Source organism: Drosophila arizonae, chromosome 2, assembly GCF_054131065.1.
Source record: "Drosophila arizonae isolate 15081-1271.41 chromosome 2, UAZ_ARI_1.0, whole genome shotgun sequence".
In the NCBI taxonomy this organism is placed as follows: Eukaryota; Metazoa; Arthropoda; class Insecta; order Diptera; family Drosophilidae; genus Drosophila; species Drosophila arizonae.
The window spans coordinates 1,354,695-1,379,311 of NC_142922.1; the positions used below are offsets into that span (position 1 = coordinate 1,354,695).

The window sequence follows — 24,617 nt, forward strand, 5'->3', positions numbered from 1 at the left end:
ATTTGCATACTTCCGGCAAACGGCGAACGGCGAACGGCGAAATGATTACCATTATTATTTTTGTTGTTTGCTGTGGCCATAAACGTTGGCATTATGGTTATTACACTACCAGCGGCACACTTTACATTGCCAACAAGCCACGTTCCAAGACCAACGAATGGCGAATGGCCACCAACAGTCATGCGGTTATGGCTTATTTGTGCAAATGAGCTGCTGCAGCTCGTTTATTGTCATATTCCGCTCAACGGCAGCTGCCAGCTAAATGCAAATGTTTCCCCTTGGCCCAACAAGGTGCTAGGGACAACAGCAACAGCAACAGCAACAACAACAACAACAACAACAAGGCCGTATGCTAAGGTCGTCTAGCCTATCTAGATTGATCCATGTTCAGTTGAGCTTAATTGTCCTTCGATGCGTGCAGAGAGCACAAGAGCTGTCCGTCAGGGCCAGCTGATGCATATAACACTCGTTCATGCTTCGAATGGCAACTAAATTCATTAGGAAATCAAAGTTTATCAAAGTGACAGGCCTCAATGAGGGAAGCCTGCAACTTATAGGCATATCTGATGAGGCACAGTGATTTAATTGATTTTCGCTGCATTCATATTTGATGAATTCAAGGTTGCCATGACTCACCTATTACTGTATATATTATTGCAATATTCTAGTCTTAGACAGTCATTGCAATGAATCCATTTTACAATTTTATTTTCTTTTTCTCATAATTGGAAACTTATCTACAAACTGAATTTAAAACAAGTAAGAAAGCTCTAGTCGAGACTACTCGACTACGAGATCCCCTGAACCCTTGGAGTAATAACTATTTCAATAATTTTTCGCGACTTTCAGCTTACACAAGAAACACGCACACACACACACACACACACACACACACACACACACACACACACACACACACACACGCACGCACAGACGGGCATACATACACACACATACACACACATACACAAACAATTACATACATATACACACACAAGCATATACACGCATGGGCGGCAGTGAGCGCTTACTATGAGAACTTAATTGTTTAATAACTTTTTTTGTGGACGTACGATCTTCATGAAACTTTTAGATTATGTTTATAACATGGATATGCATGTAATTGCTAAAGCACAAGTCTCTAGTATTTGAAATACGCTTTTTACAAAAGTGAGGGTCAGGGGGTGAATTTAAGGGTGGGGGGTTAATTTTAACAAAAACCGAAATTGTATAAATTGCGTATAAGTATAAATTAAAAATTTGGAGACTCTAGCTATAAAGGTGTAGAAGATATAATTTTATAACTGGGTTTCGATAAGGTTTTTTATCGATAAAAAAGATCGGGATGAGTTATCGATTTTTAATGATAAACTTGATATGCGCGCTGTAATTACGGACATTTAAAAAAAAATTTGAAGTCTCTAGCTTTTATATCTTCTGAAATCGACGCGTTCATACATACGGACAGACGGACAGACGGACAGACGGACGGACGGACAGACGGACAGACAGACGGACAGGGCCAAATCAACTCAGCTCGTCGCCCTGATCAAGAATATATATACTTTGTGGGGTCTGCCACGCCTCCTTCTCCCTGTTACATACATTTCAACAAAACCATTATACCCTGATTTCCCATTGAAAATGGGTTCAGGGTATAAATATCCTATAGTACATCTATAATATATATATATCTATGATATATCTAATGTAATACGAATTTCGGCTTTATGAACTAATGCGACTTTCTACTCTCGCCTTCTGATCTTTTGCCGAAATTCGAATTGCCTATTAACAATCAGCAGAAGCATTGCTCCATTTTATATATTCATAAGAATTTAGAGGTAATATAAAATATAAAATTAGCCTATAGAACCCCTATAGAAACCCAAAGTAATACTGTAAATAATCATAAAAAAGAAGAAGATGAAAATAAAGGAAGCTACTTTATATATTACTATATGAGTGGGTATGTCTATTGCCTAATCAAATGCCAAGTACTGTGAAGTAACTCAGCAGTACAGTTAAAAGTTACTGTTGACTTGTGAAACACTCCAGCTTGGTCATAATAGGGGTCCTCTCACAGATCATAGCAGCGCATCATGGTTAAGATTCCTTCACTCTCGCAAGACATATGAAGAGTGTATACAAAAACCAGTATACTCCATGTTCCTCCTCTCTGAGCTGTCACATAAGCTATATAACACATTCCGGCATTTCGTAATAGTTTCAGCAATGAAACTAAATAAACTTGTAGATAAATATTGATCGGCATTAGCGCATAGTATTGAAGGCGTCATCGTTCTGTCGTCATTCGGCTGCCGGCGGGGCCAATGGTTAAGCGCTGAAATTCCATTGCTGGCAACATTTAGCTCCCGGGTCAATGGGGCGCTGGTAGCGCTTCTCATTTAGCGGTCATTACCATACGCAGCCGTCCCCAGCGAGCAGCAGCTGAGTACGTGGAGCTACCCGCGCTGTTTGGCCACAGAAGACCATCGACTTTCGAGCTGTGCAAACCGCTGAGGTGTTTCGTGTAGTCATTCAAGCAGGAGCAGGAGCAGAAGCAGAAGAAGCAGCAGAAGTTGTAAAAGAAGCAGTAGCAGTAGCAGTAGCAGTTGCAGAGAGTCCTGTGAGTCCGATGGCGCCAAATGTGATTACCCACCTGTATTACCTGGCGCGGGATCTGTACGACCAGCACAAGGACCCGCGCGTCGCCCATCTGCCGCTGACGAGCAACTGGGTCAGCGTGCTGCTGATCATCGCCGCATACCTGGCATTCGTGCTGCACTTCGGCCCCAAGTGGATGGCCAAGCGGGAGCCCTTCGAGCTGAAGTTCGTGATGCAGCTCTACAACGTCGTCCAGGTGGTGGCCAACTCGCTGCTGTTCGTCTACGGCCTCTACTACTCGGTGCTGCAGCCCGGCTACAGCATGAGCTGCCAGCCCGTGGAGCACCACAACACGACGCCGCAGATGATGAGACTGATCTACGCATCCTATGGCTACTACCTGCTCAAGTACCTCGATCTCTTCGACACGGTCAGTGATGGGCCTCAGGCGTCAGCAGAGCGCCGCTTAGCTCATGTTTGCTTCCTCTTTCGCAGGTGTTCATAGTGCTGCGCAAGAAGAACTCGCAGGTGAGCTTCCTGCACGTCTACCACCACGCCGGCATGGTCTTCGGCGTGTCCGTGTTCATGACCTTCCTGGCCGGCTCGCACTGCACCATTCTGGGCGTGATCAACCTCCTGGTGCACTCCGTGATGTACGCCTACTACTTCGCCAGCTCGCTGGGCGCCGTGAAGCACCTGCTCTGGTGGAAGCGTCACATTACCCAGCTGCAGCTGCTGCAGTTCGGCTACCTGACGCTCCACTTCCTGCTCGTCATCGTGCGCAATCCCTGCCAGTTCCCAGTCATGATCGCCTTCGTCGGCTTCATACAGAACATCTTCATGTTCTCCATGTTCTTCGACTTCTATTACAAGACCTACATACGCAAGTCCAAGCCGGCCGCTGTGACGGAGACTGAGATTGAGACTGAGACTGAAACTGAGACTGTGACTGTGACTGTGACTGAGACTGAGGCGAGGGCGCCATCAGCAGAGGCCAAGGCGAAACTCAGTTGAGCTCGACGGCAACAAAGTTAAATTCTAAGTTTTAAGTTCTCTATGCCTATGCATCTATATTCAAATATGCACCGATATATACGCACACACATATACATACGTAGTCGGCCTAAGCTCACCCGATATGAATAAACATCGTTTTGACTGGCCTTGAATTGAGCCGCCTTCCAAATTCCATCCGTTCCGAGTGGGGCAGCGGCAGCAGCAGGCAGAGCAAACCTCCGAGCGAGCCACCTTGATTGAATTAAGGTTTTCCGACCAATCAATCGATAATCATTCGATTTCCCACTTCAAATTTGGTTGCCTACTGCGATGCGGACCATGTTTTTCCTGTTTTCAGTTTTCTTTCTGTTCTCTGTTGGGGTTTTTCGGGTTTTTCGTGCCTTGTTTCCTCTTCTGCTTTTGCCAAATACATTAAAACTTTTCTAATAATAAAGTTCGGCAGCCGAAACCAAGCGTAAATATTGAGAACGGAAACTCAAAAGACATGTTCCCCAATAGTGAGAGACAGAGAGAGGGACCGTGACTGAGCGAGAGAGAGAATGCTCCCAGCATCTTTAATGGCAATTGTAACAAGCATCGACTACATCTGCAGCACGAAGCGAATGCAAATGTTGTACTGTAAATTATTTAATATCAATTTGATAGTTCGCAGTTTTTCATTCGTTTCGTTCCATTTGCCTTAATTCCGCCACGGATTTAAAGCGATTAAGAATTTTTATCGTTTTCATCAATGCAAATTTGTTGCCGCCATTATCTCGGCTATAATTTCATTTAATGGAGATTATATCGGCCTTAAATACTTTTTACTCTCCCCACATATATGTGTATATGCATATACTCGTATATGTAAAAGGTGTATTATTTTAATGAGATATCAAGAGCGGAAAAAACACATAACTTGTATACCCTGTACTCGTTGTACGACTATGTGGTGATGTATATAATAAGTAGAAGATGTATTAAGCGATCTGAGCAGATATATAATTTCTAGAAAGTCGCTAAATACATATTCCTCATGTGTTCTTCTGCTGGTACACAAGGAAATCCTATATGCTCGTCATCGATATTAATCGATATTTCAGTAAAGTGTGAAGGTTACATTAACAATTCACACAAAGCCACTGTGACATCTATTTCAATACAAGTACGAGAAAATATAGCAAACTTATGTTTCTCAGTATTTCTAGTAGACTTCCCGCAAATCTAAAAAGTGTCTTATTTACCAAGCTGGAGTCTTGAAATTTTGTATGCACGCAAATGTGATTATCAAATACATTTACTAATAAATTTGATTCAAATCGCACAACTAGAACCAGAGTTAAGTCAAGCTATTGTTCATTGTAGGGGATGTATAAGTAGCAATAATGACTCCACTACCAACATATACATATATGTGGGTTAGGGTACGTCTTATAGAGGAGGCCTAGACTGATTCAGACACTCTCAAACCTGCCTCAGGGTATCTGCTAGTCGTGCATGCCCGAGCCGAGCGCACACAACTTTTTTGTCACAATAAACACTTTTAAATATATGCTCTCATTGCTCGTCGAGCATTTGTAGTTGCCTCGAAACACCTGCGCACTCATTCCCTAAGCAATTTTGTTAATTTGTAAGTACATGGAATCGTAATTAAGTGCAATTTGAAATCTGTGACAGGCAAACACGCATACAACAACGGCAGCTAAATAATTAACGAATAAATCAAAGTAATTAACTTTGGGTCATCATGCAACAGGTCGAGGGGGTCGCAGTGGCCGCTCGAGTTGGGCTGTTGGAGTACGAGTAGAAGTCGAGGCCGAAGCCGAAGCAGGTGTCGGAGTCGGAGTCGGAGTCGGAGTCGGAGTCAGACACGCACATGTTGAAACTTATCTGTGTCCAGTAATTGGCCGAGCCATGAAACAGTGCCGCACACAGTCCAACGCAATTAGTATTGAGGTTGGACTCGGCTAATCGAAGAAGCATGCGAGGGCATTAATAATGCAGCGAGCAGCTAATGCACTGCTAATGCTGGACAAGTTGACGCCCTCGCTCACAGATACCCTAGCCCGGCTGTGTGAGCTCGGGTGACTTTGTGTTTGACTTTGACAAAGTTTCCAATCTGCCAATGGGCGACGCAACTTTGATCAATTTCCTCTACCTCGCCGCTCCCGATCCGCCCTCGAGCTGTGGCCACACTCTGAGTGGAGACTCGAGACTTGAGACTCGAGTAGTTCCATACTTCATTGAACTTTGAACAAGCCAGCGCAATCGCCTTCGCCTTCTGTATTGCAGGACAAAGTTTTTACTGCTCGCACACACACACACACTCTTGCACACACACCTTCGTCATAAATCAATACAGTTGAATTTTTCGTGCATCGTTTGAGTCCATTTGGCTATCCGCACTCGTTTCGAGTGCTGCTCCGCAAGGCGATGTCAATTGGCTCCGCTTGAAGTTCTCCAGACTTTGCCCACAGTCCGAGCGAGCCAAAATATTATAAATTCTGCTTAGTGCGTTCAAAGTCGCTGCTCAGCTGCAGTTAGCAAGCTCTTGACAATATACACATACATATATACATATATATAATGTAAGACTGAGTCCTTTACTGTAACTAAGTCCTTGGAAGTATGGGCCACTCACAGAAACGCATTCCTGTTGCGAATGAGAGCTACTGTAATGTTTTTCATAGCCGAAGCAAAGGAAAAACCTTGGGGCAGCCAAATGGCTGTTGCGAAAATGGAAGGAAAACTACAATAACTGAAACATAAATACATTTTATTTAGTTTCATTTGGGCTTCAACCTAATGGAAAACGAAAAAATACACTCAAACGATTTTGCTGAAATCTGTGTAGCGAGCAGCAGAAGGCGTGGTCCAACCCATTAGCATTATTTGTATTTACGTTTTGGATCCACAGCTGAGCTGATCTAGTTCTATTCTCTAGGTCTCTGCCTCAGTCAGATCCTCTGAAAAATTAATGAAGGCTAGCAGAGAGAAGGCTTATGTTAACCTATGAGCATATTTGAGTTGATCTAGTTCTGTTAAGCCGACGTGACTCCTGAATACCCTGGAAAATGAACTGAAATATATATGAATGTTTTATCTAGAGCAACAGCTCAGTAGATCTAGTTCTAGTCTCTCCCTCTATTTGCTTGCATTTTGAAAACTTTATGCAAACCTTAGCTAGAATATTCCGCATAGCTTCTCTTGACTAGAGTCCGGGTATACCTTAGTCGTGTATTCCCAAGCTTGAGCTAAGTTCCAATTGAACTTTCCTCTGCCATAACTAACTAGAATTAAAAGCAAAGCATTTAGAGGCAATTACCAGCTTGTGTTTTGAACTATATGTGTGTTAGCTGTATGCTAAGGCTTAGTATTTCCGACTAATAAGACTCATAGGGCTGCCGAACTGTATGATAAATCATGGCCGAGCTCGTAAATAAACAAAGTATTTAATACGAAAAAGTAAAATGCAAATTGTGAGCACCGCAAATATTTTACTGGTGGCAAGTGGAAGCGCAATAAATTTGCAACACGGGCGGATGCTGCAGCTGCAGCTGCAGCCAAAAGCTGAAACTGAAACTGGAACTCGAGCTGAAACTGTAGCAGGAGCAGGAGAGCTCTCCTCTGCTCTATGGTGGCTATGGTCGTCGCGGTATGCGACATGCTTCATGCAGGCATTGCTTGAACTCAGTAGGGCCAGGTCTAGGGGCAGGGCCAAGCGACTTCCTGCAAATGTCAATGTGTTGCGCTCCAATATGGTTGCTGTTGTTGTTGCTGGCGCACGTTGGCTTCCAAAATGCACTAAACATAAACTAAAAGCAACAATAACAACGACAACAACAACAAGCTGCAAGCCACATACCCACAGCAACCAAACTGTGGAGGCAACCCTCGCTGTGCTTAATAACTTCGTTTTTTTGCAAGCCACGCAACTGCGGCCAAGTCCAAAACTTTGCAACTCTGTTTCGACCTGGCCCGCACAGCCTCATGCAATTTCCATCGAACCAACACATATAAATTTATTATTAAAAGTGCGAGTGCTCCTGCCCATAGACTACTCTATTTTAGGGCAGAGTGTGCGAAGCGGTGACACTAATGGGCATAGCAAGCATATGCAAAATCGTTAATGTAGAAAGGAGTTCAAGGGAAGACAGTCCAGATGAGACTGCCTAAGTAGGAGTCGCACTCCATAGTCGACTATACTTCAGGTATAGATGAGGATGCTACATGAGAAAAGAGTTCCTAGGTAATAGTGCTTCACATGGAGTCAGACTGGAGTACAAATATATATAGAAATAGAACTAGAACTACAGCATGAGGAATGGCTATTTAGCCGAGACTTCTTGACTTGTAATGTACCAGTGCTTTATGCTCTACATTATTCTACACACATATATAGCTTAATTGATGGAAAGTCCTATATGATACGGACAAACTAAGTTTTATTCTCCATGCAGTTGTAGCAGATATAATACACTCAATTATATACTCTAGCCCGAAACTGAGAAATGGGAGTTGCTCTACGGTCCAGCAGTCCAGTCGGTACATTTTTGTCGCAGGTGAATCAATGTGTGCTAAACTTAAAATATTTTTTGTTGGAATTTATTTTAAAGTATGGTAGCTTTCTTGACGTAATCAATTAAATCTCCATAGAATTTTAAATCGATTTAATGAAAATGCTTAGTTATCAAGAACGGACGGAGAGCCGAGTACACGGAGAGGCAGACAAACAGATGGAGGGCTAGACATATAGACGGTTAGTCGATTACATGAACAGACAGATAAACAGACGGAGAGACAGGCTTATTCAGCAAGGAACGAACGGATAAGAGGATAAGCAGGATAGGCAGATAAATAGGCCGACAGGTGATCCGGCGTATGCATGGACGGACAGCAGACAGCAAAGAAACTTGAAGCTAATGTAACCTAATTAACTAGCAAAATATATATGTGTGTGTCCGTCCAAGCGGGACACTTACCTTTGTCCACAATCACTCATCTTGAGTGACCGGCATAATTCTGAGCAAGTGTTGCACTTTCATTTCGCATATTAAGGGAAAGGGTTTGGAAATGGTTTGACCCGTCAGTTTGCTGGTGCTTTAATTGCTCCTTCTCACATAATTTGCTGTTCTTTTATTTTGTGTTTTAATAATTCACACGGTCGCGCGTAAATTTTGACAAAAAGAGGGAAAAAGCAAGGCAGAGAAATTAAAAATACGGCGCAGTGCTCTGAAATTGTTTCTGGGGACAGAGGGGAAATGTAAAAGGATTGCTCTGACAGCCTTTCTAATTGCTTTGTTTTACTCGTGACTCTAATTAAAAAATGTACTTTACGACTTTGCCACGCCGCTGCGAGAGTCGCGTCTCTAATGACAGCCAAACGGGCGGACACCCGGAATCCGGAACCGGGATCCGGCAAATGTACACAGCAACAACAGAAACGGCGCAGACTTGATGTTGTCTATAGTATTAAATGAAATTGCCAATTCAAATATGAAAAACCTTTGGAATAACACCGAAAATTACCAGGAACACTGCCAAATTGTTCTCTTTCTCTCTTTGCCCGCTCTGTAAGCTTAGCATTTGCGCTCATTTATAAGCCGCAACATGCTGAATCTGGGCTAAACCTAATGTCCTTATAAAAAAAAAGGCAACTGCCTGCATATTTTTCATAATATTTAAATGACGATGATTTAAGTCAGGACGCCAAGTAAATAAAGAGAAAATATTTTGGGCTTAAGCAACTGCATAATACTCATTCGACCAAGGCCTTAAGGGTGGACCACAAAATTTAAAGGTTTATCAGCAGAGGAGGACAACCCCTTAGCAAAGCTAACCTATGGAGAACTGTAGAAGACATGGCATTTCGATTAGGTATATTCCCAAGAGAGGTATAGATTTAAATTTGAGGTAATCTATAGATGAGCACTTTTTGCCGTAAAACTGTTGGGCACCGTTGATATATGAGCTTAATATGATTATATGACCCTTGAATTACTCAGAGATATATCAATCAAGATCAAGCTTTTGATATAGTAACTTCCGATGTTCTCCATCATCAGAGGAGACTTGCACAAAATAATTATCTTACCTATTTCAAATCTTTAGTTAGTCTATATGCATACCCGCATGTAATGTTATGAAACCAATATACTCCTTCTACTACTCGAATGAGCATAAGATATGTAACGCAAAATATATTGCAATATGCAAATCGGATTTTTACAATTTAATTAGCTCACAAAGTTGTGTGGTAAATCTGAGGGAAACCCTTTCATAGCTATACCTATGTATGACTGAGTCTGAGTCCCAGCTTGGACTGTGCCTGAGCTAATTATACGTTTTGCCTAAGTGGCCAAGAGATAATCTATAGAAAGAACTGATGGCCAAGCGAACACTCGAAAGGAGATCAACGTTTTTTGTATGCTTTTGCAATAGTTTTTTCTGTTTTGTGGAATTGTGGGATTTGTGTCGAACAGCAGGAGGAGCAGCAGCAGGAGCAGCAGCAGGAGCAGCAGCAGAAGTAGCAGCTCTGCCCTGGGCACTCTCGAGAAATCAGGCATTCGTTACGAGCATTTTACTTCGATTAGTTTGTTGCTCGATTTTAGGCCAAGCCATGTTCAGGTCAGCATTCGTCTGATTGCCAATGGAAACTTTCCTTAAATATATATATTTTTATACACTCACACACATGTGTATACATGTGTGTATGTGTGCCTACAGGTGCATCTCGTGTGCTTGGACCATGTATGCGTGTTTCTGTATTTACTCAATGCTTGGATCGTTGTGTGTCCGTAAATTGGAAAAGTTTCCTGCTGCGGCACATTCACTATTTGTATTTAGTTTTTTGCTCAAGAGATTTAGTTTCAAGGCAGCTTTAATATTCATCACACGAGCAATTTGGTGGAACCATGGGAGAGAGGGGGAAATAAACAGATAGGGAGAGGAGAGTCAATAGGAGAGAAGCGAGGAGAAAATCAAGAAGAGAAAGAGAGGAGAGAAATACGGACTGAAAAGAGAAAAAAGAGAAAGAGAAGAAGAGAGGAAATAGAGAAGAGAGGGGAGATGGAATAAATATGAGAGAGAAGCTAGATGAGCAAACATAACAAAAGTTAGAAAGACAAAAAACCAAAGTAAACGAAGAATATAAAGCAGATAAGAAGGGAGAGAGACAGATAAAAAGAAAGAGAAGAGAAAAGAAGTACAAAGTTCAAGTTCAAGGGAAAGAAAATGAGAAGGGGAATACAAATGAGAATGAGACTGAGACTAAGAAAGGGCAAGCAAATCTTATGAAAAGATGAAGAAGGTGAGAGAAAAGGAGAGAAAATAAAGTCAATTGACTGAAGAGAAAACTAAGACAAAGCAGAGCAGAGACGATGAGATACAACCGTAAGGAGAGACTTACTGGGATTTACTTGCCAATCTATTCTGCTAAGCTGCATTAAATATTTAACTAAACTTAATTTACTTATTGAGCATTTCACACGAGAAGCCCACACACATGCAGAGTTCATAGAATCGCGCTTAAATTTAGAATTGAGTCTCTAATGCGGTCTGAGGCGTCTTTAGCCGAGTCAGAGAAGTCAGAGTCGGAGTGTGCCAAGGCGTTAAAGTGAGGCACCCCCCTGGGACGGGTCTCTGCTGGGGTGGGCGGGGGCGTCTGCTGTCGAGTGTCTCTTTATCGCAATGAGAGCTGCGCAGTTGTCAATGAATTTCCAGATAGCTAGCAACCCATAACAAATTGAGATGCTAAGCAGCAGCAGCAGCAGGAGCAGGAGCAGCAGGAGCAGAGTCTTTACCTTTTACCTCGACAATGGCAACGCGTGCGTATTCATGACAAAGGCGCTATATAAATTACGCGGGCTACAATCAAAAGCCGCCCCCTTGGCAGGCGAAATGCGCTGTGATTTAACGTTTGACAGAAATTATAAAAACAGCCGTCGTGGGAAAAGGGGGAGGGCGGCGAGGTGTAACTGCTGCGGGGAATATTCACGGAGATAACCCGCAAAATTCCGGCGTCCGGGCGCATTTTCAAAACTCCGATAATTATGTTAGACGCGCCAGCGAAACATTTCCTTTGACATTGAGCCAAAAATAAAAGAAAGCCAAAACAGTTGAAACAAACTTGACGCAGCTGAAGTTAAGCCAAGTAAACCGGGCCAAGAAGCCATTACAATGGTTATGACTCGAAGCGGGCTGGAATTACACAGGCCAACAGCATTTTGATGGCCCAGAAGCGGGCTACACTTTCGGGAGGGTCTACTGTACATGCTGAATATGAATATGAAACTGAAACAGCAACCAGAGTGGCTCCACTCCCGCATTTGCTTATCGAGATGTGTCAGCTGGCGTAGACATATCCCTTCAGGCTAAGACTTGAAGGAGAGCTGCGAACGTCTTTAAAGGGTTCTTCAATATGTTTGTATATAAAAAATATTAAATAAAGCATGCAAACATCATTATTATATACATATATGTAAATGTACATCATTATCATTTTCATTTAATAACTAACCTTATCAATAAGGTCATTTACAATGAGAATCATAATGGTCATATACATTATGATTATGATATATATGACTGTTCATTCTATATTCCTAATGATCATTAACAAATTTCTCAATATTATACAGAGTATTCACATAGCAACTTATAATTAGCACAATGATCATAAACATAACGATCATCATCTTAGACAACATTCATCACAGTAATTATTTAATAATCAATAATATTAGAATTATCCATATTAAACGATTATAATTCAACTTATACATACTAATAACGCAAATCGAAGAGGTTGAAGGAGAGGAGCAGCAGGAGGTGGCACACTTCACTGCACTGAATAACTGGACACAATTAAGACTGAAGCTGGGCTGATTCCGGCTCGCTTTTATATAGGGCCGACCCTTTCACAAACAAGTTCGATCCCAACTGATGAAACTTTCCTCTCTGAAACGACAAGTTGTGGCTCAATTCTGTTGGTTGAAGCATTTCTCGCGTACTTTGTTTATTAAATCAGACTAAACACATACATATATACATTTTGTACTGTCTCATTGCTCTATTTAACTAATTAGTTACTTTATGAATTGAGTATTAAATTTGATTCTTATACATATATGAAAAACCTTTCATGCATATGAAAGTCGTCCATTTTAACGAATTCCATTTTAATCATCAGCTGCAGCAAACTCTGTCAAGAAAGTCTCTAATGAAGTTGTGGGGACAACTCAGCTCAGTTAGTTTAATAGCCGATATCTTTCTGATATTTGGAGCACAAATGGCTTTGGTCTGCTTTCGCTTAGGTAAATTTCAGTGCATCTCGCTGGTGATTCTTGCCTTTCGATGAATTGAAATTGTTCAGCTGTGCTTCGGCAAATCGATTGAGACAACAAAGGCCAAAAATGTCCGTTTAATTGCCGGCAGCTGCTGAATTTCTGCCGCATCAACTTAAAAATGCAGACGAAATCGTCAGGTTTTAGGCGGCAGACGTGCCTTTTAATATGCAGAGCACAAATTTGAATAATTTGTCTCCGAATGCTGGCAAATTATAGCGGCTTATGTTTCAATTAAGCAATTTTTGCACATCAGGTGCGTTTTATGGGTGCCAGACGCGCCAAGGAGCAGGAGCAGGAGCTGGAGGAGCAGGAGGAGCGGCGCTCAGAGCAAACAGCCAAAGGCGGACAGCAATGACAACTAAGCTCTTTAATGCCGCCAGACAACAGCTGTACACAGCACAAGGCATTATAATAGGAGGACAATAATAATAACGGCAAGAAGAAGCAGCAGGAGCAGCAGGAGAAGACGAAATCAGTTGGCAGAAATATTTCAAATGAAAAGTGACACAACGAATGAATGGAGAAATGAAATTAGAAATTAAGTTTGGAGACACGAGTAAGACCCTTCAGTGCCTGGCTTCAAGAGGCTTCAGCTGCTCCTGCTCCTGCTCCTGCTCCTGCTCGACATGTTGCCAGCGGCCAGGGGACATCGACGCATCGTGGGCACATGAGCCAAAAGACTACTTAATGAATAGCCTCGAGTTAATATTTGCCTTTGCCTTGCATTCTTTTTTCTTCTCCTGCTTTTGCTTTTGCTTTTGCCTTCTGCCTTCTCTGCCAATTCTCCAGCATTCTCTTTTGCTGTTTATTGTTGGGGCGCAAAAGGAAAAATATTGGAGTTTCCTGTTAGACAAAGTACACAGGCACAGCTGAATAAGCCAGGCCAACCAGTCACCCAGTCACCCAGTCGACCGAGATTGTCAAACAAAATGGCTTTTTGGTTTTCTTTTTTCTTTTTTTTTTTTTTTATACACAAACTCACGTACACTCATTCACCCACTCACACACTCACATATCTTTGCTTGCTCGAGTGTGGGCCGCTGTAAAACATAAGCAAACAATTTGAAGGCATTTGTCAGCAGGCTGCAGCTAATAAAAAATCGCCTCGGGCTCCCACTTGAAAGTGCAGCTGTTGCTTGAGCTAGGGAAAGCAGCAAAATATATTGGCAATTCTTTGGTCATTTTGAGCCCAATTCTTACGGTTTAAAGTGTTCAGAAATTGGAGTGGAGTTTGTTTGTGCGAAATTGTTAACCAAGTGTTATACGTGTATAACAGAAATCGTAAGGAAATCAGCACATTTTTGACAAGCTGTAAAGAATACAGCAGATATTTGTCTACGCAATTATCAGAGCTCAATGAACCGCTAGGCGATTCTAGAGGAATATTACGGATTGAGCTGATTTTAGATATTCAAATTTACAGCTGATATGCAGAATAGGCAAGGAAATTTAGCTTTTGTTGCACAGTGTAACTGGAGCACTTCTAATAAGCTTTAAAAATCATAATAAAGTTCTACAATGTTTGCTTAAGCAAACTACCTAAATGAATTGTAAGTAGCCTCAAATACAACTCACTTGGCAATTTCTTGCAGTGTAAACAAATTCTGCAAGTAACGTGGGCCTTACAAAGTGGTTTGTAACGTGCTTGTAATATGCCGCACTACAATTCTTGGCAGTTGACATGAGCTTTCCATGTGTGCCTGTGTCCATTTGCCTGAATATCGGGTATAGCCAGCTGCACAATGCGCGTTCATAGTTCGATTTACTTTGACCGACTATGATTTGAATAGTCACGCCCCTATATATGGAAATGTTCAAGTATAGGCCTATCTGGGCTGTGAGGACCAATGGAGAGGCTTTGAAGAGCTGCCACGCCCCGAGTGAGCATAGCATGTATATAGCATATAAGTAAAGCTCTCAATTTCTAGCCTACATACACACATACACCCAGACGAGCATGTCATGCAGCCAATATACCCTGCCTCGCTCATGAACAAGCATAAAAGTGGAGTTCAAGTCGAAAGCCCTTATTTCGCTGTAGTATTAATCGACGCATGTCACTGATTAGCCGCAGGATTATTGTTCATATGCAAAGCATACACAAGCACCTGTGTGTATGTGCATATGTATTTATATAAATTTATATACACCTATGTATACACACTATAGCATAGGGGTAGCTAGATTTAACCCTTTGATGTGCCAAACAAAAGGCACCATTTGAGCCTTGATAAATGGCAGTCACACACTAAACTGCCTTCGGTGGGAAACGGTTCACAGTGAAGGGAGAAACAAAAAATAAAAAAAGGCTGGCAATCGCACAGTGGAATCAGCCTACGGCGCACGTTAATGAGCAAGCTAAACAAAAAATAAAAAAAGAGTAGAAAAAAGAAACAATACATTTTGAATTTTTTGCGTTTACAAATTAAGCGTGCATGTTAAGAGCGAATATTTTATAGGAATGTGAAACGACAGAAGCGACAGGCAGCACAGTAAAGTACAATTATGATGGATAAGCCAAAAATAGCTGGGAAAACAAGTAACATCCCACTAGCAGGGAGTGCACGACTAGCAGACATTCGAATGGACAGACAGAGGGACAGAGAGACGTCCAGTTGGGTCTGGCTGGGTCCACCTAGTTAGTAGATCTCTCCAAGGGATATACTCTAATATACATACAAAACCAATATACCCTCAATCGTCATCCTCGATGTGTACAAGGTATAAAGAATGGTAAATGCGAGGCAACTGTTCTTGGGATTCTTAATGGAATTTGAAATGAATTCATATACATTTAAATCGTATGCATAAAAACTTTGTTAATTTCAATTTCAATTCAAAAGTCAAACTCAAACAAGATTTTTGTTGTAATTTGTTTCTACTTTCAAAAACTTACAAATAGCCTAGAGCAATTTGTTCATTGATAGCAAAAATATTTGAGTACTCAGCATCATCCCTATGAAAGCTCGTGCAATTTATTATTTAATAATGTTAAAATAAGCACTTAATTAAATTTACAAAAATAAAAAAACACAGAAATAAATAAATTAAATACGCTGACATAATTAATTATTTATTTAAAGGCAATTTGTTTGCTTTTTAAGCGTGCTGCATCAGTGCCATGCGGAGCACTGTATGTAAATGTATATATCCTTATATATATTGCAACATATATAAAACACCCACTGGCTGCAAGTGCCACGCCCACAAGTCAATGAAACAACAATTCACTAATTAAAAGTGTAATTAATTTTGCACAGTTTGCATTTTGCTTTAGCTTCTGTCAATGCCAGAACTTTGCAGCTATACATATAGATATATGCATACATACATGTAAATATATATATATATGTACACATTGTACACATATGTTTATGCAAGTGTAAAGTGAAATTCTGAGCATCTTTCATAGGAAATTCATTCTTCAAAATCAATCAAATTATGATGCTCGCTCAGGTCAGCGGAAGAGTATATTGGTTTGAGCAATGTGCGCGTGTTGAGCAGATGTCTCTTTCATGTAGATTCTGCTCCACCTCGTCTGTCCGTCGCTTCGTTTGCGTGAACTCCTCGACCTCAGCACCTTCAAGTGGTAAGGCCTTGAAATTTGCTATCGAGCTTATTGCAACTAATCGATAACTATTGTCATTTCTGTGCTATCGATTCTTTCAGCTCTTCTGTGAGCGAGTATCATGCAGCTCAGCCATCTTGAAATAATCAAATCAAGCAGCTAACTGTGCGCACATTGGGCGCAATGCGAGTGGTCGAAATTGGTATTTATGTTTGCTTAAGCATTTGGCACTGTTTTGAGTTTCGTTTGATATGCTATGCTGGAGGGAATATCGCATCGAGGCAGCCAGCAGATATGCATGTATTTGTATGTGTGTGCGAGCAGTGTAAGCAGCTTGTCAAGAAATCTGTTTGGTTTCTTGCGGAATGGCCCGAAAGTCTTTGCGAATGGTGCGCTCGCTTCCTTCCTGCCTCGCAACTTATGTGCAGCATTTCGTTTCCGTTTCCGCTTCCCGTGCAGACAGAACTTGGCCAGTCGCCATTGAATGCGTAACACACACACACACACACATTCCGTGTGTGCATGAGTGAATGGTTATGTGAGTGTGTGACCCAGTTTCGCTGCTATTGCCAAATATCAATTTGAATTCGGCTGGAGCCAACAAATAATTTTGTAATAAGCAACGGAATTAAGAGCAATTAGCAACTGCTTGCGGCCATTCAAAAGAAACTTGATGGACTTTTAGATTTAAGATGAAGATGTAGATGTAGAGACCAGACTTTGGACTGAGACTTGGATTTCTGAGACATAATAGACTGGTATTACAATTGTACCAAAGTATCCGCCAGGCTCAAGACTTTACTGTGTCTCCCAGGCTCGAATATGATGCTTAAATCAGTGGGAGCAACTCGAAATAATCCAAGGACAAAGCCAGAAATCATAAACACAAGCTAAGCCACTCGTAGGGCATGCCCGACCATGAATTGCTAAAACGGAAAATGTGGAAAATAAATCTAAAGCTGTTCCTCAAACGGCATCAGCTTGCTTTGAGCTGCTGCAGTCTACACAGAGAAACATTTACAGTTATGAAATATAACCCAGCCACCTTGAACTCAACTCGTAAGAGAACAAACTGAAGTCTTCATTCATTCATCCCATTGCAGATTCAGTTTCATTTTCCTTCAAAGTAAACATACGAACTGCCTCAGTTGTTCAACTGCTCTAAGAGCTTAGGTTCATAATTTATAATTCGTGTTTGGCAAATCAGTTCCGCAAATATTATATTATTCAATTTACATTCGCGTCTATTGACAAACTGAAAGTTTGCATTGAGTGCAGCTCTCATTTGAATTTATCGCTAAATAATGAACAAACACACGAACGGCTACAATTAATTTGTTTACTCGCGTCATTAGGGCAAACTCGTTGGCGTCATCAAATGCAATTCAAGCAAACAAACCGCAAATTATCCACATTAAAATTTGCGCTGCCTTCAAGGCTGCTCACGATAGTCAAACAGAGCTGAAACTAAAACCGAGACCGAGACCGAGACCGAGACCGAAACCGAGAGAGAAACCGAGTGACCAGCAGGAGGACAAGTAAACAGCGTTTAATCAAAAGCTAAAGCAAATAGAGCTGGATAAAAAACAAAACTTAATTATCAGGAATATTTACTCAAGGCACCTCAGTGCCTCAGCTGACTAAATGCAATTAGCTATGCGAATGCGAGCAGCTCAGTTATAAGTGTGAAGCGTTCGAAATACAATTCAGATTCGAGCTCTCATATACTCGGCTAAGTGGGTAAGCGAGCTAACTTGACTACAGTCCAACAGACAGAGAGAGAGGGAGTGAGAGAGCGGGAGAGAAAATGATATTAATTAGCTTTGAATGGCGCATGAGGCAGATAAAAGAGAATTGAATTTTTACGCGCCATAGACAGCAGCGCACAACAGGAAACAAAGCCGAATCGAGGATGAAGCAGAAATGGACAGAGAAATTGCAAGTAAACAGAGAACAAATGCAAAACAAGTAAGAATGCGTCCGGCGAGTCCCACTGGCGTCCCAATACTCGTTCACGGCTACAGAAAACGAGAAGCCTTTGTATATGATATGATGTGAGAGATATTGAAAGAGAGAGCTGCTCAATAATGTAATGCTGAGTGATGCCCCAGAGTCTTATAGTTTCTTCTTCCACCTTATATATGGAACAGTTTGTTGAAGTATAGGCCCTTAACTTAGTGGGAAAGTAGCAGCAAAAATCAACAGGCTCAGGCTCTAGCTGGAAAATAAATCGTTTTTCCTGACTCTGCACATCCGAAAAGTCATGAAAATATAACCTTGACTATTAAAAATATATATGTATTGCATTTTATATAAAGAATACTTCCCCACTAAATCTCACCTTGCATACGACTATATAAAATGTCTAGAAATGTTGATGCGGCTATCAAATTTATAAAGTTTCAACTTGCTCACGCTCAGGTGCACAAATCCTTCAGCAGAGCCGACAACAGGGAAAAGCTTATTCCCATCAAATTTGAGCTCTGTGGCTGCCAGCAAGATGACACAAATATGCTCCACTTCAGAGTGCTGGGCGAGCATAATCGTTGAGAGTAAGTTTTCGGACCAGGAACTGAAAATACGGCACGGAAACGTCTTGTATAAAGTGTGGAACAAATGTTTCACGACAGACCAAGAAGACGAGGAAATGTGAAAAGTTCAAAGACGATGACAGGGAAAAATAAAAGCGGAAAATTGAATGCCCACTAAGCGAGAGAGACAGAGAAAGAGAGAGAGAGAGAGAGAGAGAGACAGGATGCTGGCTGGCCATTATACTTTATGCAAATGCTGTGGCAGCTTTAACAGCCCAAAGGCAAATGCCCCCAGTTCGTGGCATAAGCAGACCCCAACCATGTGGCCAATCGCCTGACGTTCAGCTAGAGGAAGGGAGAGACAGAAAGTAACAAGAATAACAACAGCAGCAGCAGCAGCAGCAACAACAACAGTTTAACCACATATACCATGCATTTTAATTTAATTAATTTAAATTCTTAATGCGATATTTTGCCGCCTTCGCAATGCCGCGAACGTGAAAGCCAAAGCCTAATGCTTTCGCTCCTGCACTGGCCGCAAAGGCTCCGCTCGCCTCTTCTTCTTCTTCTTCTGCGTTTTCTGCTGTCGCTGCATTTGTTTAATGTTGCGTAAACAATTTTAGGCGTGCCAAATTAATAGCCAACGGCAAGCGGCGGCCGACAGCCAAAGCGTCGAATTTACTGCCGAACTCATTAAATGTCATTTTCCAGCCAATTACAGAGGAACAACTTTAAGCCGAATTCGTTTCTTTTTCAAGTGAAGTTGGCAATTCCGAATGTGGCTAACCAGACTCACTGAGAAGTTGTGGCAGAAACTGCAAAGGAAACTCTCTGGCAAGACTCAGCAAATGAGCCAAGAAAACTAAAGCAAGATAAGGGAGACTGTCTTTGGTATATAGACTAGGCATAGTATATGTAAAAGCTGAGATGTTTTTAGTGAAAAAGATGAGAACTGCAGTAAAAGCTAACGAGAAGCGGTGTTGGAGCAATGCTATTAACATAATGCTGTTAATGGCATAACATGGTGATGTAGGGGACTAGCAAAACATGTTAATAGAATGTAATATTAACAGTCAATTCACCCGTCTATACATCCTTATGAATTCAGCCAACCGGAGAGCTTTTTTATGATATCTGAAAATTTATTTATTAATCAGTACCTATAAATATATATATATACATAATTTGAAAGATATTAGGTAACATAATTCTTAATTTAATATCCTTCATATGTATGTATGTATTTTTAAAGAGAAGCCTTAAGTAATTGAAAGATCATCACGCTTAGTGTATCCATTCAAACTTCCACTTCTTAGACAAAGCTGTTTAGAATAGTTATGGCAAGGATTATTTCATTTACTCCTATTAAAAGCTGAGCTAATCTTATCCGCATTTCGATTAGTCCCTGCGCCCACTCGAAGTGCAGCAATCTATTTCCATTAAGCGCATTCAGCGATTGGCCTAGTTGCAGAACAACAACAACGCAACAACAGGCATAAATCAAAGCAGCATCAACTTGCGATGCAAATGTCAGAGTCAGAGTCAGAGTTGGAATCAGTGTCAGAGTTAGAGTTGGAATTGCAGTTGGAGCTCACCTGGCATCGGAATCAAGCAGAGTTGAGTCGGATTCAAGAAGCGACAAGCGGATGCAGAGCAACTTGGCAAAGTGCATCGCGCTGTCAGGAAGCGAGAGTTAACTGGGGAAGAAAAATGTGAAGGAGTAGAAAATGGCGTGAAAAGCATTTCACTTGCGGATTTAGCTGAGGAATCTGGAAATTTAATGCGCTGGGCGGATAGATAAATAATGTTATGCAAATGATATGTGCATAAAAGTCAACAGATTCAGCAAACATTGAGCCACCCAGCCAAGAGCCACCCATCGCACCACCGCCTCCTGCTGACAACAGCATCGAGTACAGTGCACCAAATGACTGGCAGCTTTCAAATGTGAAACCAGTTAGAAAGATGAATAGATTGACTATTAACATGCGAAAACGCTTCGCAGGTTCACGGTCTCTGCGCGCTCCTCGGAACTCTGATGCGGAAGCAAAGCACAAGCTGGCAACATTTGCATATTTCCATACCCGTTCACCTCGAGCGAGAGGAGTATATGTGCCCTTGCATGTGAGTCCAAGTGCAAGCAAACTTGGTATTCCAAGTAAACTTGAGTGTGCTCTCCACTTGCGAAGTTTTTCTATAGAATGCAGTCTTGATAGGAGAGTTCTAAGCTCATCCAATGGGAGCAGAAAGAGAAAAGGCAAAAACGATTTCGATATTACTTTAATTCATTTACGAATACACTATCGATATATCCATCGATACAGGTATACATACATATAACTATATATATCGATTGATCTATCGATATCTCCATATCTCCATCAATCTAGCAATCTATCACATATCTATCTATCTATCTATCTATCTACCTATCTATCAATCAATCTATCTATCTATCAATCTATCTATCTATCATCTATCTATCTGTCTATCTATCTACCTATCTATCTATCTATCTATCTATCTATCTATCTATCTATCTATCTATCTATCTATCTACCTATCTATCTGTCTATCTATCTACCTATATGAAAACTCCAATCAATTCACAGTTCATGCCCTGAACGAGTATTGCCAAGTTGGCAACGCTGCAGGAGCCATGTTCTTGGGCCTTTGGGTGTCAAATGGTCTGCCCCTCCCTATTAGACACGCCCACATATGTAGATGAATGCGTGGCATTCGACGTTGGAATGACATTGCACTAGTGTTGCCGAAATTGCAGCGAAATTGTGTGCCAGGATTCGCTTGGCAGTCAGCGCTTGAAAGCCGACTTTGGCACCTGACGTTGGCATTTAGTTTTTTCGCTCTCATTTTGGCCTCACTCTGTGCACAGGTGAAAGCGGATTTTGATAAATGCTTCGATGGAGAAGTCAAGTGAGTCAGCCAAAACGGCATCATCTTATGGCAACTGACAGCCGGCAGGCGCCTTTGTCGTGTCATCAGCTACTCTGCTAAATTACGACCAATAAAACTCGAAAAAATATGGAACGAGGAAAAACACGTAGAGCTCTGCCTCTGCCTCTGCCTCCGCCTCCGCCTCCGCCACTGCCTCTGTCTCTGCCTCTGCTTCTTCCTCTTCTGCTCTGGTTGATGAACAGCTCGAAGTGGCTTACTATGCGTTAATAATTTGCATGCATTTAATATGCATTTGAAAAATATGTGAAAAAAAATCCTCGAATAAGGATAAAGAATGAAATGGTTGGAGGGGCCAGGGTAAAGGCAATTTAGCTCGCGGCTCTTGTGCATGGAAATCTCAACTAACAAGCGGACAATTCTCTCCCCCTAGACAAAATGAAAATCTTGTTTTTGTTTTTGTTTTTCTCGCACCTTGATACGGAACATGTTGAAGGCATTTCAATTTCAGCATGGAGCTTACCAAGGTGAAATATGTGTAGAGCTTGTCTGTATGAGAGATCTGTTTACATGTAGATTTAGTGGGCATAGCAAACATCAACAATAGAATTCAAATAATTAAAGTAATTCCTATTACTTGAGTGGAATGTTCCATCTAAAATAATCTTTAATCTTCAATCCGTATCCTTGCCCAAAACAGATCTACTTTTTCTTGGCTTAAAATATTTATTTTCTAACCTTTGTCTATAAGATTATAAGAGTATACAATCTTCGTATGTACATCTCAAATATAAATTTACAGCATTGTTATTTTTCGCGCTGCTCGACGTTTCTCTGTGCATAATTTAAAACGCTTGGAATTGCAGATAGAGCAGCGTCGTCAGGTGGATGCTAAAGAGAAGTAAACACAGAACTAATAGCAAAACATGCAAAGATGCTGATCGCAAACACACACACACAGACACAACCACAGCTACCACACATACACACAGAGCATATCTGGCCAAAGTTTTAATGAAACAAAATGCGGCGCTTACGTGTGCTGGGTAAACGTATAACCTGTGTACAGGTGAGCGGGCTCAACACCTACCGTTTGCCCAGAGCATCGCCAATGTTCAGTTTGAAAGGTGTCGTCGCGTCCAACTTTACCGCAAAAACCAAAACAAAGTTTGCCAGAGCCCCACGTCAGAACAGCCACAGGAAATGAGAAAAGATACCAATACAACGGAACGCCATGTTGCAATATGCATATGACTCACCTCTACGCCAAGTGGGCGGCACCGCCTCCCAAGGTGAGCGCGTGCGAGTTAAATGATGAAGCGAATTCGCTATTTTACAACTGGACAACGTGTCCTTTGCATGCTACATATATGGGAAATGAATCATTTTAGGATTTGTATGACAACTAAAAGTAGGTGAGAATATAATTGGGACCTACGCTCGACTAAAATGTCACCGGAAACTTTAGTGGAATCGCTATTTTAATGATATTAGTCTTCTTTTGCTGCTTTCTAATACAATACAAGCTGTACGATCTTAATTCATCTAAGATGGAACTACTGCTAAAATGATTCTTTGGATATTCGAAACCAACTTTAAAAGCAGGCTGATTGAACTAGAACTCTAAACGAGCGATCTTTATCAAATTTAAAGATCTTAAGTATGATATCGAAAGAAAATATATGAAGAGCTTCAGCAAAAGGTAGAATTGTATTAATTATAATATTATGCCTATTTATAATGCATGTGCTTCTGATAATAGCAAACATTCCAATTTATAACTTTCGATATTTATCGATATTATGACTACAAAATTGTGAATCGAAGCAAAATGTTATATTTTCCTTTCCTTATTTAAGTAAGAAGATATATTTTAAATTTCAAGTCTCTAGCTTTAAAAACCTTTGAGAACGCCGCTTTCACAAGTCAGAGCATGACGAATAGAAATGTCATTTCTGCTTGAGAATACCGCGACTCATTTAAGACACCTTCTGAGTGCTATATAAATTTGCATAACAACTTGAAGCCCCTTTTCAGAACCCTTCACAGAGCATAATAATTGCAAATTCAATTTCGACAAAACGTAAAGCTAGCGCCGCGTTTAAGCGCAAACAAGCATATCATCTGTTTGAGCAGCTGTTTTTCAGCAAAAGTTACAAAATATTTGACTCAAACGAAAAAATGGCTAGAAACGGAGGCTAAAACCCACACAGAGATACTGTGGAACTGCACGAAATTGGAGCAGCGTGAACACTCGATATGAATGACATTCGCATTGAAATGTCTGCCGGCTGCTGCTGCTGCTGCTGCTGCTGCTGCTGTGGCAAGGTGCGTGCTGCTAACAAAGCCCTTTGGCGAAAGGATGGCGCAGCGTTTTATGAACAAAAGCAAAGCGCTAATACTACATTCACACATCGGCACACACACACGCACACATACAGAGAGGGAGAGGGCCACAGAGCCACAGAGCCACAGCACCGCATTGCCTCGTCGAGTAAAAGCTGCGGAGCTGTGTAGTGTTTGTGCTGCCAGCTCACCTGTCTGCCTACCTGAACACTTCAAAATATGCGAGTGTGAGTCCATGTGTGTGTGTGTTTTAGATAAATTATTCAAGCAACAACTGCGCTTTTTAAAATCGAGTTTGTTGTGTGACGA

General features: G+C 41.4%; 2 protein-coding genes and 1 long non-coding RNA gene across 4 annotated transcripts in view; 2 read left to right on the forward strand and 1 right to left on the reverse strand.

The window, feature by feature from the left end:
* The window catches only part of LOC149270170 (uncharacterized), a 120,683-nt gene that overhangs the window by 63,468 nt on the left and 32,598 nt on the right, over positions 1-24,617 (reverse strand). The window contains exons 3-4 of one of the 2 annotated variants that reach the window (XR_016268511.1): positions 6,782-6,893; positions 6,594-6,670 (exon numbers count right to left, since the gene is read on the reverse strand). The exons of the other annotated variant lie outside the window; for it this stretch is intronic. This is a non-coding gene — a long non-coding RNA (uncharacterized LOC149270170). Of the gene's footprint in view, positions 1-6,593; positions 6,671-6,781; positions 6,894-24,617 lie in introns of those variants that run through there. 2 annotated transcript variants of the gene reach the window in all.
* Positions 1-24,617, forward strand: part of klg (klingon) — a 66,721-nt gene that overhangs the window by 25,986 nt on the left and 16,118 nt on the right. The window lies entirely within an intron of this gene.
* On the forward strand, positions 2,246-3,776 carry LOC108609025 (very long chain fatty acid elongase F). The gene is made up of 2 exons (XM_089461889.1): positions 2,246-3,037; positions 3,103-3,776. The coding sequence occupies exons 1-2, from the start codon at positions 2,639-2,641 to the stop codon at positions 3,619-3,621; spliced, it is 918 nt and encodes a 305-aa protein (XP_089318015.1). The 5' UTR covers positions 2,246-2,638; the 3' UTR covers positions 3,622-3,776.

Coding starts and splice junctions, on each gene's coding strand:
- LOC108609025 (XM_089461889.1), top strand. CDS start 2,639: ATGGCGCCAAATGTGATTACCCACCTGTATTACCTGGCGCGGGATCTG. Junction 3,038..3,102: donor ACCTCGATCTCTTCGACACG/GTCAGTGATGGG, acceptor CCTCTTTCGCAG/GTGTTCATAGTGCTGCGCAA.